The sequence below is a fragment of the Prunus avium genome, chromosome 8 (genome assembly GCF_965620075.1).
Source record: "Prunus avium chromosome 8, drPruAviu1.hap1.1, whole genome shotgun sequence".
Lineage (NCBI taxonomy): Eukaryota > Viridiplantae > Streptophyta > Magnoliopsida > Rosales > Rosaceae > Prunus > Prunus avium.
The window spans coordinates 38,315,454-38,329,304 of record NC_142291.1 but is presented as its reverse complement, the minus strand read 5'-3'; the positions used below and the strand labels follow the sequence as shown (position 1 = coordinate 38,329,304).

General features: G+C 39.9%; 1 protein-coding gene across 1 annotated transcript; it reads left to right on the top strand.

The window, feature by feature from the left end:
* Nucleotides 1-7,030: 7,030 nt before the first annotated feature.
* Nucleotides 7,031-11,009, top strand: TRM5 (zinc finger CCCH domain protein). Its single transcript, XM_021966234.2, has 4 exons — nt 7,031-7,377; nt 7,491-8,924; nt 9,031-9,205; nt 10,126-11,009. The coding sequence occupies exons 1-4, from the start codon at nt 7,228-7,230 to the stop codon at nt 10,671-10,673; spliced, it is 2,307 nt and encodes a 768-aa protein (XP_021821926.2). The 5' UTR covers nt 7,031-7,227; the 3' UTR covers nt 10,674-11,009.
* The last annotated feature ends 2,842 nt before the right edge of the window (nt 11,010-13,851 follow it).

The following is a 13,851-nucleotide window of genomic DNA, read 5'->3' as shown; positions in this document are numbered from 1 at the left end:
CTGGCGCTCATGTACTGACCATAAAGCAAAAAGAGAAAGCAAATGTGGGTTAGGTGAAGATATTGTGCTCCCCTTTGGACCCGGGTTCAATCCCCCTACCCGTACATTGAAGTATTTTAGACTATCGCTTGTCCAAACATAAAAAAAACAAGGGTAAAGAATCTTTGTCTGGGCCTTTAGTGTGGGCTGTGCCTGTGGGTAAGGTATTAGTCAAATTGAAGCCAACTTGAACTTCATCTCAATCAAAGTCGTGAAATTAGTTATAAGATTGTAGACATGGGCTTGGGTGAAAATCCTGCATCTGTAATCATATGGGGTTGCTGGTATTGAGACTTTTTAATCAACCCAAAACTTCAGGGCCGACTTTTGGACAATCTCAAAGACTTGAAACTGTTTGTCCAACACAAAATGTTAGGCTACCCAAGAAAAGATTTTGTAACCCAAAATTCCAGGCTTGTGTGTTCCGGTCAGATTCAGATCAATTAGATGGAGGGGGAAAACTCATACACACGGGTATTATAGGGGTTTGAACCCACGACCAATTAAGAGAAGACCAACGGCCTTGAACCAATCCAACCAACACTACATTGGTAACAAATAAATACAACAAGCAGTTGGGTAAATTGGTAAAAACGAACAACAATCAACATCACAAGAAAACTGCATCAACAATACCTGGCAATTAATTCAGAAGGGGCCGTTGCTGTCAAACTTGATGAAACCTTGTTTCGAAGTTTGCAATTTGCAGATTCAATTCAAGTACTGGGCCAGCTCATAATTGACCATATTTAACATAATCATGATTAAAGTAGCAGTTAAATTAACCTAACAAGTGTAACATATTAATGTGATTAGAAAGTATTAATCGATCATGTGCTGTTTAATCAATGTATTATAATATACACACATGGTCTTAGTCAAGTTAATTCTGGTCGCATGAGGGGATAAGATTTTATAAACAGAGAGAGAATATAATTCGCTATCAACTAATTAGACCCCATTTTAATAACCTAGTCCAAATCCCATTCCTATACATTGCATCATCATTACATTACATATAACTTATAAGAAAGATGCATTGGTGTTTGAACTTATATAAAAATTAACTCTCATAGGAAAGCTAAACAACATTATTAAACTCTTAATACTTGATTATGTTAAGGATTCTCTTAACACCTTATCTCACCATTTGCTTGCTTCAATGGAATTCCCTCTCCTCCCTGTACTTTTGAGGAGAGAGAAAGAGAGAGAGGGGGATGAGGGGGCCATGTGAGGGCACAAGGCATCATCCATCGAAATGAGAAAAGCCCATTACTTTAGGCAGATTGGCTACGCTTCCCAAGTGAAGTGGGAAGTGAGACCCAACCAATAGTAACCAATCTTCACTTAGTTTTTTTAACATTTCATTTTCTGAAGTGAGAAAGAACCTAAAAAAAGACCGTTAATTATAAGCATCTCTAGCTTTTACCGTCACTTTCACTTTGTCCTCCTGTTTGGAGCCATTAGTGAATAATTAGCCGTCCTAATTAAAATCCAAATATGTCTCGGGAAGATCCTGCAATGCAACTTATACCCACCAATATTTTAATCCCTAATTAAGAACATTATCTTTCATCCCAATTAAGCAAAGTAAATTGACCTATAGAGCCAGTAACTTAGCTGCTTTATTCATCTACCATCACATGCTTAAGAATTGCCAGCACAAAAGACTTTAAAAACAACTAGCTATACGCAGCTTTATGACCAAGCACAGGAGAAAGATAAAAGGTTGTAACATTATTTTGTTATTTTCGTTCAATAACGCTATGATATGCATAATAATACTTTTACATGACATAGTATTATTGGGACTTTTTAGCCCTAACTTAGATAAAACATGAAAAATAATGGAGCAATAATACTACAAATTAATGAATTTTGAATAAAATGCAAATTGTTATTATTAATTAATGTGTACAGTATGTGGATATATATTGCTGTTAATTCAAACTGATTGACCTTGACATTTAATCCGAATGTTTATGAATGATTTAGGAGAGATAAGAGGCAAGATCTAGCACAAAAACATGCAAATTTAACGTAGACGTCATTGTCATGTGCATGGCTTTATCTCCCTCCTTTGTTTTTTTCCTTAATTGAAATCTAAACCTCTAAAAAGAGAAGATAAATATGTCGTCTACATCCATATGTTGGGAATTCTTTTTTTAAGTATAAGCGATAGTTTAAACTACAGGAAAGGGAGTTTCTCACACATACGCAATCAAGATGCCATAAGAAACCTTCTTATCTACAATAAAAGTATTTTTTCATTGGGCTAGACCAGTTGCCTTGCAAAAACCTTGTGCTTATGCTTTTGGATATTTGTGAAATTTTTGGGTCGTCTTCTATCTTAAATGATAGAGACTTGGGAGGAGACTGACAATAGAATTTATAATACAAAGAAGAAGAAGGATTGGCGATTTAAATTAAAGCTAATAAGCCTTCCCTGCAAAGTGCCAAATATGCCAACCCTATAATCACATGTCTTAAGACATGAGGAATGATTCAAAACTTGCACTGAAATATCTCATGTTTGAATTTGACCCACAAGGAGAATCCTGCGAAATACCCAAAAAAAGAGAAATTAATCAAAACCATAATGAAGCCAAAAAAATATACGCAATGATTGCAAATTTAGTTTGATTTTTACCAAATAAAGTTAACAATTCATAGAGTCAGGTCCATGAATGACCCCCACCCCTCCCCCTCATCAATTGCTTCAATTGCGGGTGCAAAAATACAAAAACTGGGTGTGTAGATGCAGTAAATTTGGAGCAGAAAATGCACCTATTCTTTTTATGCATACAAGTTCGATCCCTCTCTTCGTACATTAGTTTAGACTAAAGTATCGCTTTCTTAATAGAAATGGAAATAAAATAAAATAACATTTGTCACCATGCCTGTAAAGCTTTAAGAGGTCACAGTATGATTCTCAGAGGTCCGTCCAACTAGTACCATGACTAGAGGGAGGAGAAGAGTCAGGAATTCAGAAATGCCATATCTTTTCATGATTGATTCAGCATTCCCAAGTACACCCATTTCCTCCAATCAACTCATTTGCAGACTAAAATATATGCCAAGAAGCATATTAAATTAATAGATACAAGGGTGCGTACAATTATTGGGGTGGGGATCAACTTTGAATATTCAATCTTATTAGCTACCGGCAAACCAAGTTGGGCAGCTCTCTCATATTCCTCAACTAAATAAAACAAACAAACCCTCATGCATTTTAAGATTAAAATGGTCTACAAATAAATTAATTGAAATTTGCTCATAGCAGAAGGCGGTATTTGTTTTCTTATGAGATGCTAGCTTAGCTATCTTCTTTGCATGGAAAGGGATGGATAGAGGCTAAAGTTATTAAGATATAAGGCTATGAGGAATGTGTGCAGAAGAGGAGGGTCGGTGAGAGACCATGGGATTTTCAGGTTGGGGAACTGTGCTATCTTACCACATTCATATAACCAGAGCATGGGGACTTGAAAGGGGAAGCTATGAGGGCCCCACTGTAAACTAATAATCACATGAGGTGGGTTAGTAAAAAATATTTATCCATCTCTCTCGATTCATTGTCGACTTCTTTCTATTTGTTTTGATAAGATAGATCAATAGAAGGATAAGATACATCAATAGAAGGAGACAATGAAACGGGAATATGGAAGTTTTTCTCGTCAGTCAAACTGTTTCTTTTTAGAAAGAACACAAACAAGTTTGTAACTTATATTTATTCATATAGCAAAATCTCTTTAATTATGTTGCGGGGTATAATTTTGTGTGTGTTTTTGTGAGGGATGAAAAACACAAGTGGAACTGTGGAAGAAGGGATTTGCAGATCTGGATGCATGTGGATTAAATGGAAAGAAAGATAAAGGTAAAAAAAAAGGGTCTGCAATATGCTTATCTTTAATATGATATATAATAATTGGTAAGAGCCAAGAGAAGAGAGGACAAGAGAGAGAGAGATGTTAGGTTGAGGAGATATGAAATACATAACAGGTGGAAATGCTCAGAAGCAGCATGTACACAGAGTAATAGAGTCACATGGAGCAACCAGAAAGGCCATGGGGTCTTTTGCCTAAAGACAATACACATGGGTTGGCAGCCTGACCCCAATTTTGTTCATGATTGAAACCCCACTTATCATCATCATGAGCTCTCTCTTATGCAACTGATTATACATAGAGCAACTCCAAAAAACCCTCTGTTTGGCAATCAGGGAAGTGATTTTTCTGGTCAAGGGGTTATTGTGCAGTCCACTAATGAAGGGATATGTTAGGCACCAATTTGGATAAATTCGTTTCAAAAGGCACATATAAACCAGAAAACCGTCCTTCTCATGCTATTATATGGTACAATTATATTCTTATCTCTCTCCTCACGTCACAATATACATTCATGTTTATATCTCTCCACACGTTATGTGACGACGAGAGAGTTACTGTACATTGATGATATACTTATCCCCCTTATACATTGATATATACAATGTGTGTTGTGGATAGAGAGACTGACAGAAAACAGAGAAACTTTTGAAACCATCTCCTTAAAAATATTGAGTTCAAGTAACCCCATCTGGTTGACCAATTGACTCTAAGCTCTCCATTCGAGAGATAAACTCATTATCGACCAAACACAAACTAACTTTGCACTTTATAACCTGTTTTGCCCAGAATTAATAATGCACACACAAAAACCAAGATATAATAGATGAGAGATTAACTTAACACCATTAACCATAGCCTAATACCTAATTTAACCTAAAAGATTAACTATATCTGAGAGAACATGCACTCATGCTCACCTAAACCAAAGCAACCCAAGTAGCTATTATATGGTGGATTTGGCAACCCCATGTCCACAAGTTGAGAATTCTAGCGTTTAGTGTTTGGAGTTAATTAGAATTAACAAGCTTGATCACTTGGGTTATGTTACTTTTGGTGATCGATTTTTCCTTCTAATTTAAGACAGATCATCGGATTCGACAGATTGCATTCGTTTTTATCAAGACCAAGATATATAATAAAAAAGTCAGTAACCACATATAGTAATATTATGTGTGTTATATTTGTGCGCATATTTAGGCACACATTTGCTGTAACCTTAAGCAAATACGCCTGGAGAATTCTTTTAAAACCTTTTCCCTCAGATAAGTAAGTGTACCGTTACTCGGAAAACTAAAACCCTAAATTTAAAAAGAACAAGAATTTATGGAATTCATAACAGATATTAAGGAGCGAAAGCTGAGAGTGAGACCCCCAAATGACCTTTGTTCAAGTTGGGGCTTTGGGCACTCATATCATGGCATATTATTCGTAATTAATATTGTGTGTGTGTTGCGTAAAACGCAAGCAGTTGATCATAGAGAGTGGCATCTTTAGCTTATCACCAAATGATTGTGGTCTCTTCTGCCTTCTAGCATCTAAAAAAAGTTTGGTTGTAACCAGATGAAACGAATGCGAATTCACATTTACCATTTCCCTTTTTAAATAAGACATGATTTCAACTTAAAACTCACTACTACTTTAATGGTAGCTAAAATTCCAAATTTGCTTCATTTTTCAAATTGGATGAAAATGACATGATTGATATCGGATTAACAAGGAATGCATATTGCTATTAAAGAAAACAAGGAACACACACGTAAGTTAGGCCAGTTGATTAGGTCACTAAATACGTTTTATTGCACTCAAATTCAAGAGCTATTCTCCGTACAGTAGATTAATGAGCTTAGCTAGATACTTATACAAGAATTCAACTCGATGTGTTGTCAACAATTGTCATAATTCCCTTGATTATTTCAATCAATCTCTATCAATGTATGTTATGCCATAATCACTTTTTGTTTATACATATTTTTCTAGTCATTCAACCGTCAATCATTCATTATGCTAATTGTAAGGATCAAAACTTCACAATTACCTTTATGCGTGTGAGCAAAAACACATTGTTGCTTGCTGCCAAATTTATAAACCCAAGTGTCCAAGACCTATTTTGCATGATTTGATTCGAGTCATCGACCATGATTGAGGAAGAATGTCGATTTTGCTTGGGAATTCTCACCCTCCCAAGCGGTGAGCCCTATCCATCCTCTCTGTATTCCTCATACGTGCCAAACTAAACAGCCACCCTTACACATTACATCATCCACGCACACACACACGTAGCAAACCCCGTAATGTTTTACTTCGTCCTATTGCTTCCGGCCCCTTGATTCTCTCCAAGACTCTAGTCAGTGTTCCGCTATACCTGTGTCCTTACGTGGACTCTGCTCCACCTGTAACTTCACACGCCTTCCACGTGGCCATCAATCAGGTGGGTCCCTGAGCCGAGATTGAGTTGTCACGACGTCCCGTTTTGGCGAGCCATGTGGCTGTCCAATTGTTATTAAATTAGGAAAGAAAGTAAAGTATTGGCCTGTGGAGAAAAACTTCCCCTATTTCCGTTTCATTGTCTTTTCTTATCCGTCTGTTTATCTAAAAGAAACAATGAAACAATGAAACGAAAATAGGGAAGTATTTTTCTCGTTATTCGTGTTATTGCCTTTCCTTTTTATTGTTTTTTTTTTATATGTCCCCACTAGCCGGCTATAAAGTGGAGTAACTGCAGCAGTCACTCACTCCATCTCCACGGTCCGCCTGATTGAGGTGAATCAACGGCTGAGATCTTCCGCCGTAGAGTGGGTCAAACGGGTCGCCGTTCGGTACGCAACTCGAGCAAGTGGGTGCATGCAGAAATCATACCCACAGAGGAGGCTCGAGTGCGGTGCGGGTCCAGGGTCCGTGCTCTCTTGGTGCAGGCAGCCAGTTCTCTCTCACTTCTCAAAAATTAGAATCCCAATTTTCATAGAAGCCCGCCCATTGACCCCTTGACTTACAAGGGCACAATTGTCAATTACTTATTACATTGACTCATTTGACATTTTGAGAAAAGAACAGGGAGATAATTGAGATTTCCGTATTATTATATCACTCCTGGCCTTCCATTAACTCCGCCAACCCCTTTAAAAGAACCAGAAAAGCGGGAGACACTGATAAAGGCGTAGTCAGAGCGAGAGAGAGAGAGTTATGGAGAAATGTAAGCTTAAGAGTGGTAAGTGAGTGAGAAAATTGACATTAACGTTAACATTTTGTTTGGAGAGAACGAAAGTTGAAGGTAAAGGAGATAAATATTTTCCGGGAAAATAAAATGACGACAGGCATGGTGCAAGACCAGAACCTGGAGAAGCACATAGACAAACAGATGGGGTGCATGGCTGGCTTCCTCCAGATCTTCGATCGCCACCAGCTTCTAACCGGAAAACGCCTCTACTCCACCAAACGCCTCCCTTCCTCCGCGGTGAGTTCTCCATTTTGCTGTTTGGTTCCCAGGAAAATGTTGGAAAACGATGGAGTTCCAATTGTTCTAGTACTTTCTGTTTGATTTGGTTTATAATTCATTGAAACTCTCAGGCCGTGGTCGCGTCACCAGAGCCAGAGTCAACCACCAGGTCTCCGGAGATATCCGAAGAATTGGAAAAACAACCGCTGAACAAAACGGCGCCGTCGCTAGACCGATCGAAGCAAACGCCTCCGTTGATGGAGCTCCGATCTCCGTCACCGGAAATTCGGATTCCGTCATCACCCGAAGCTAATCCCAAGTCTCCTCTTCCTCTTCCCGTTTTCGAATTCAAAGAAGGCACGAGGGCATCATGGAAGTTCTCGAGAGAAGCGCCGAGACTCTCACTCGATAGCAGAGCCACCGTCGACGCCAAGGGAAGCCTTTACCCGAGGGAGATCCGAACGAACGCGGCGATATTGTGCGCCAGTCGAAACTCAGCCGATGGAGGAGCCGAGAGCGACAAGCAGCACCGATCGCCGAGCGTCATTGCGAGGCTAATGGGACTCGAACCGTTGCAGCATTCGGATCCTGAACCGATCAAGCTCCGGAGATCTGCGTCCGAATCCAGAGTGAACCGAGATCTGAATCAGTATCGGTTCGTCGACGGCAATACTTTTCAACAGAAGCAACCGCAGCAACAGAATTTGCAGAGTAGTAATATTTCCAGCAATGTAGGTAAAGAGGATCGGAGCTCCAATCGGGGCTCCAATGCGAGGCAGGTGGATCCGAAGGCGCTTAACAATGCGAAGGCTCAAAGCAAAGGAATGGGGCAGAGGAAGAGCTTCTTTGATACGGCGGACTTCTTTCCGGAGCCGAAACAGAGCGTCTCTGTTTACAATGAGATTGAGAAGAGGTTGAGGATGAGAGGCATCGACGAGCCGTCGAAAGATTTGGAAACGTTGAAGCAAATCCTCGAAGCTCTGCAACTCAAAGGCCTCCTGCACTCCAGGAAAGCTGCGAATCAGATTAATTCCAGAAACTTCGTCTACGATCGGAGTTTTGGTTCCAACGAATCGCCGATTGTTGTGATGAGGCCGTCTAGGTCACCGAGTTCGAGTCACCGCGCGGCGAGATTCGGAAACGAGTCGCCGCCGAGTTCGAGTTTCAGGTCGAGGCCTGGAGTTCGACGGAACGGTGAGGTCTCGCCGGCGGTGAGCCCGAGGCGTGACCGACCGGAGAATGTACGGGGCCAGAGCAGAGGAAGAAGCCCGAGCGCGCCAACTCGGAGAGAGAATGGCGTGAAAAGTCCGAGTCGGAGAGGACCGTTGGTGATCGAAACGCATAGGAAGGGGAATGATTCGGTGGAGCAGAGGAGGGTATCACCGGTGAACTCTCCTAAGGTTAGTGCAAGAAAGGTGGGGTCAGTGTCAGATCAACCATCCACGAATCGGTCACCGAGGAACATGAAGAAACCAACGGCTGAGATGAGCCATCCAGCGGAGGATGAATCATCCACCACCATGTCAGAGAGCAGCATTAGCACCTCTTCACAAGCCGACACCGAGGTGGGGAAAAAACCTTAATTGTCATAATTAAGTTTGATTAAACCTGAAAATTTGGTTCTTGAATTTAATTATTAATTATTAATGCCGTGGTTAAATAAACCTGCAGAGATGGAAGGTGGAGGAAAACAAAGACGGGAGGAGCTTATTGGAGAGGTGTGATAAGCTGCTTCACAGCATAGCGGAGCTGCAACCGAGCCCAGTCTCCGTTCTCGACGCGTCGTTCTACAAAGAGGAGGAATCTTCACCTTCTCCAGTGATGAAACGCAGCATTGATTTCAAAGGTAAATTGGGGAAACCCAAATTTATTGTTTTTTATTTTATTTAATTATTGAAGCGAGATATTAGAGAATGGGCATTCGAACACATGAACTTGGTGCGCACTTGAGCTACACAGCCGTTGCGGTCAAACCAAATTTATTGATTCGTTTGTTAGCGTTCACAGACTGCCATCATAACTGCCAACTTTCTTTGTTCAGCAGAAAGCTCTGGGTCTCTGTGGTCTTCCAAATTGATATATTCCACAGAGAGATATTGCTAGATTTTAGGTTTTTACTGTAGTGACGTCTTTGTTCTCCAATATAGGCTCTGCTTTTTGCTGTCTAGGTTTACCAGTACTCTGGTACACTCTGTTTTTTTCAGCAGAGAGGTAGGGCTCCTCTGCACTCTGCTCCCCAGTGAATATTTCTAAGTTAATGTCATAACCACCAATCAATAAGCGCCACGAAGCAGGACCCCCCAAATTTGGTAACTTGTGGAGGGATTTTATTGGTCTTACCATTTTAACGGGGAAAATACGTGGGGGTCTACGTACAGTCACGGGGGTGTATTGTAGTGTGGATCGTATTTTTGAGCTATGTGATAGTGATACTGTTTGTTTTGGAAACGACGGCGTATTTCAGTCAAATGGAATTGATGAACCCCCTAACTGTAATCGATGACAATGACCCATTTATTAGATAAATGATTTAAGCAAACAGCTGCAAATCCACCAACCTCTACTAAATTTGCTTTGCCCCCCTTGGTCATACGTGTCTGCATTTTAGGCCATCAGAGTCCTTTGTCAAATTTTGTGGCTTAATAGTCCGTACAGATTTAGAATTATAACATTTGATATAACTATGAGTGAATAGCAACGTGGTTGGTTGGTTGGTTGTTTCATTTAATTTTGATTTCTAATTTAATTTTTGTTATGATGAAACAGTTGAAATGGAAGACATTTGGGGGCAGGCAGTGTGGGGGACCGAACCAGAATCTGAAGACTGCGATTTCGTCTACGTATCGGAGATCCTTCGAGCTGCCAATTACTTACCAGAAGAATCCGATATTTTCCTATTGCTCGAGAAGCAGCAACATCTCAAAGGAAAAGACACCTCCAGAGTTTCGACACTCGAGAGGAGGCTCATCTTCGACACCATCACTGAAATTCTAGACCGAAACCGGCAACTGCCGCCATGGAAGGCGGTTTCTAGCCAGGCTTCCTTGCCTGAAATTTGGTCCGAGTTTCGGAGAATCCGGGAGAGGGACGAATCGGAGGAATTGTTCGATGTCATATGTGGGGTGCTGAAAAAGGACCTTGCCGGGGATGCATTCAACAGATGGGGAGACTGTTCGATCGAAATGTCCGATGCCGTTTTGGACATCGAACGGCTGATTTTCAAGGACTTGATCGGCGAAACGATCCGAGATCTCGCTACTTTTCCCACCAACGTTAGTAAAGTATTGGCGCCTTGTAGGAAGTTGGTGTTCTAAAACCGAGGGAAACATAAAGTTTTAAAGTTTCGCGCGCTTTTTTTCAATTAAGATTAAAATATGATGTTTAGTTTTAATTTTTGTTTTAGATTAGAAGTTTTGGGAAATATTTTTCTACGTTTTGATAAACCAGGCAAAGTAAATCTAACGATCCGCTTTCGCAGTCTGTAAAAAAAGAAAAAAGAAAAGGGGGTGTCTGTTCTAAATTCTAATATTATTTGTGGATTACATTTGGAAATGTTGTGAAAAGTGCATGGACAGAGCATGTGCAAAAAGAGGTTAAAAAAAAGTGAAAGTAGCCTGAAAAAGGGGCAATGTTTTCAGCGTTAAAGCAAAGATTGATTCCTGTGTTTTGTCTCCAAGTGATGAGTAAACATTCCATGGCTGCTGCTCATCATCATTCCACCCCACCATAGCCTAAATTTTTGGATCTCATGTTTCGAAATCCAATGATATTTTCTACAATAGTATTCTCTCACAAGTGAAATGCTAAAACCACTCGTTGATGCGCACATGAGTTGCATGCATCATAAACATTTTACGTGCATTAACGACTGAGTGTTAATTCTTCATTTTCATATGACCGACTGAGTGTTAATTCTTCATTTTCATGTGACCGACTGACTCGAGCATTGTTTTTTCTCATCGTAAATATCAAGAGAAAGAAAATGTAAAATTGGATGAGGATGTTAGTTGAGGTGGCTCCATCTCGAGATCAATTTGGTATGATAGAGAAGGAAGTGAGTTGAAGTGACTCGAGCACAGTTTTTTCTCGTAGTAAATATCAAGAGAAAGAAAATATAAAATTGGATGAGGATGTCAGTTGAGGTGGCTCCATCTCGAGATCAATTTGGTATGATAGAGAAGGAAGTGAGTTGAAGTGACTCGAGCACTGTTTTTTCTCGTAGTAAATATCAATAGAAAGAAAATGTAAAATTGAATGAGGATGTCAGTTGAGGTGGCTCCATCTCGAGATCAATTTGGTATGATAGAGAAGGAAGTGACTTGGAGTGAAAAACCAAATTAAATTGGCAACTGCATATTGTGTGAGATGCTCCCAGCAGACTATGCGGTGAGTAAGAAGCAACAACTAGCAATCCAGCTAAGAGCCTAGTTTTGCCTATGAGAGCCTATGAACCAATCAGCAAAGGCCATGTGTCTCCAACTCCAATTAATCTTTTCAACAGCTACAGAAAATAGTCCTCTTATTAGATCGGCTTCATCGTCCTCAAAATTTTGTTTTTCTGATCACATGCCTTTCCTCAGGATTTTCATTATTATGATCACTGTTTTTATTTAATCATCTGCAGTAACAAAGCCGATGCCCTATTCAATTTTGTGGTCCTTCAATCATACAAGTCATATAGTCTTTGTAGACTCTCATCTCTCTCTCTCTCTCTCTCTCTCTCTCTCTCTCTCTCTCTCTCTCTCTCTCTCTCTCTTATTTTGCCTTGCAAATTTTGGACCAGTTCAGTTTTTAATGTAGACATGTCACATATGCTTATCCATAATGTAAGGCTATCTGTTTTCCTTCTCTCTTTCTAGCATGAGGAATAGTAAACTGTTGGGGTCATAGTTGTGCCCTTTATCATATATCACTTGAGCAAGAAAGAGTTCAATTTTGGTGGGGTTTGCTAATAGATAAGGGAACCTCAGCATGCTTGTCTGTTCAAATTTAGGTTTGCCCACTTGGTTTCTTTTGTTTTTTGATCAACAAGAGCGGGATAGTTTCCAACTTTCCTCATATTTCCACCCTGGAAAAAGATGAATCAGTAGATTAAGAGCTAATTGATGCCGCTTTTAAGACTTGTGAAACATGTTTATCTTCTCTCTTAAAGGATTTGTATGTGCATGTTATGAACTCCGGTTCGTTTCATAATTTCAGAACATGCATGTGTATCTACTGTTATATGTGATGGGTTGTCTCTGACCACACACAGATATAATTAGTACAAAGAGTTTGATTGATGTGTTAAAGCCACCTAACAAGGCATTTCCTTCATTCCATTGAATTCCCATGCTCCCTTTCTGAGTAGAAATCTTCCAAGAAAAAAATATAAAAAAAACCAAAGGGTTACTCAAACAAGGGAAAGATGGGGTCTTTGTCATCTCAAAAGGGCACAAGCTTATCTATGAATGTGTAAGAGATGTAGATGGGTGCACTGGCACTAAGCACATGCCCATCTCTCATGGACTTTTCAATCATTTTTCTTCTTTTTTTCTCTGGGTTTTTTGGTTTCTTTCTTTGTTTTTGGGTTTTTGAATGGTGGCTCAATCAAGTTATAGGTGACCACATTTGCCCAAAATTTAACTTAAATTTGTGTACTAGTCTTGTCTTGGTAAGTTGTCATCATCATCCCCCCCGGTCGTTGTCTCCTCCATAGGGTTCTTTGCCAGGATGAAAAATTTGACTAAGCAACGTGAGTTCATTATTGGCTCTCTCTCTCAGTTGTATCGTACTACTGCCCCAATGAAATTAATCAAACCGAACCAAAGGGTCAGAGTCCTATGCAAAGTCACTATAAAAGGTCCTTTGGAATTCATATATGGGCAATCATCTAGTACCTTATTTGGTTAATGTATCCCATCTGTTATCAATTCAATTGCCTCTACAACCCATGTTTTTATATCACAACCCCCACATGCTAGCTACTTCATAACTATTTTCCTATGAACTCACGGATTTTCCTCATCCCATGATTTTTAATTTTCTTTGAAAAGAAAAACCCACATACCCAATTAATAACTTGTAAGTCAAGAGGTTAAGATCAGTTACATTACATCCGAGTATCCGAGTTCCCTGCTCAGAAATCACTTGTATACAAAAAAATGAAGAATTTTTTTTTCACCCAAAGGAAAATTATAAATTTTTGAAGTGGATCGGGCTTTGTAATCTACAAGGCAAGGGTTGCTTTGGTTTGCCTTTTTTTTATTTCATTCTGGGCCTTATCCGTATGGGTTTAGGCTCTACAGTAGAATATGGACGTTTCAAAAACTACCGAGGTCTACTAAATTATCGGAAAGGCTAGAATGAGGAGCTAATTTGAGGAGGTTATTTGAGGAGGTGAAATCTCACCATCAATAACTAAAAACAAAGTACATGGGGGGGTGCATTGGGGGATCCACACCCCTTTTGATGGTGAGATGGGTCTCCTCACATAACCTCCTCAAATTAGCT

What these genes read in the sequence shown, in the direction of transcription:
- TRM5 (XM_021966234.2), top strand. Translation starts at nt 7,228, where the DNA reads ATGACGACAGGCATGGTGCAAGACCAGAACCTGGAGAAGCACATAGAC. An exon ending in AACGCCTCCCTTCCTCCGCG is followed by an intron (nt 7,378 to 7,490) that starts GTGAGTTCTCCA and finishes TGAAACTCTCAG; the next exon opens with GCCGTGGTCGCGTCACCAGA. An exon ending in ACGCAGCATTGATTTCAAAG is followed by an intron (nt 9,206 to 10,125) that starts GTAAATTGGGGA and finishes ATGATGAAACAG; the next exon opens with TTGAAATGGAAGACATTTGG.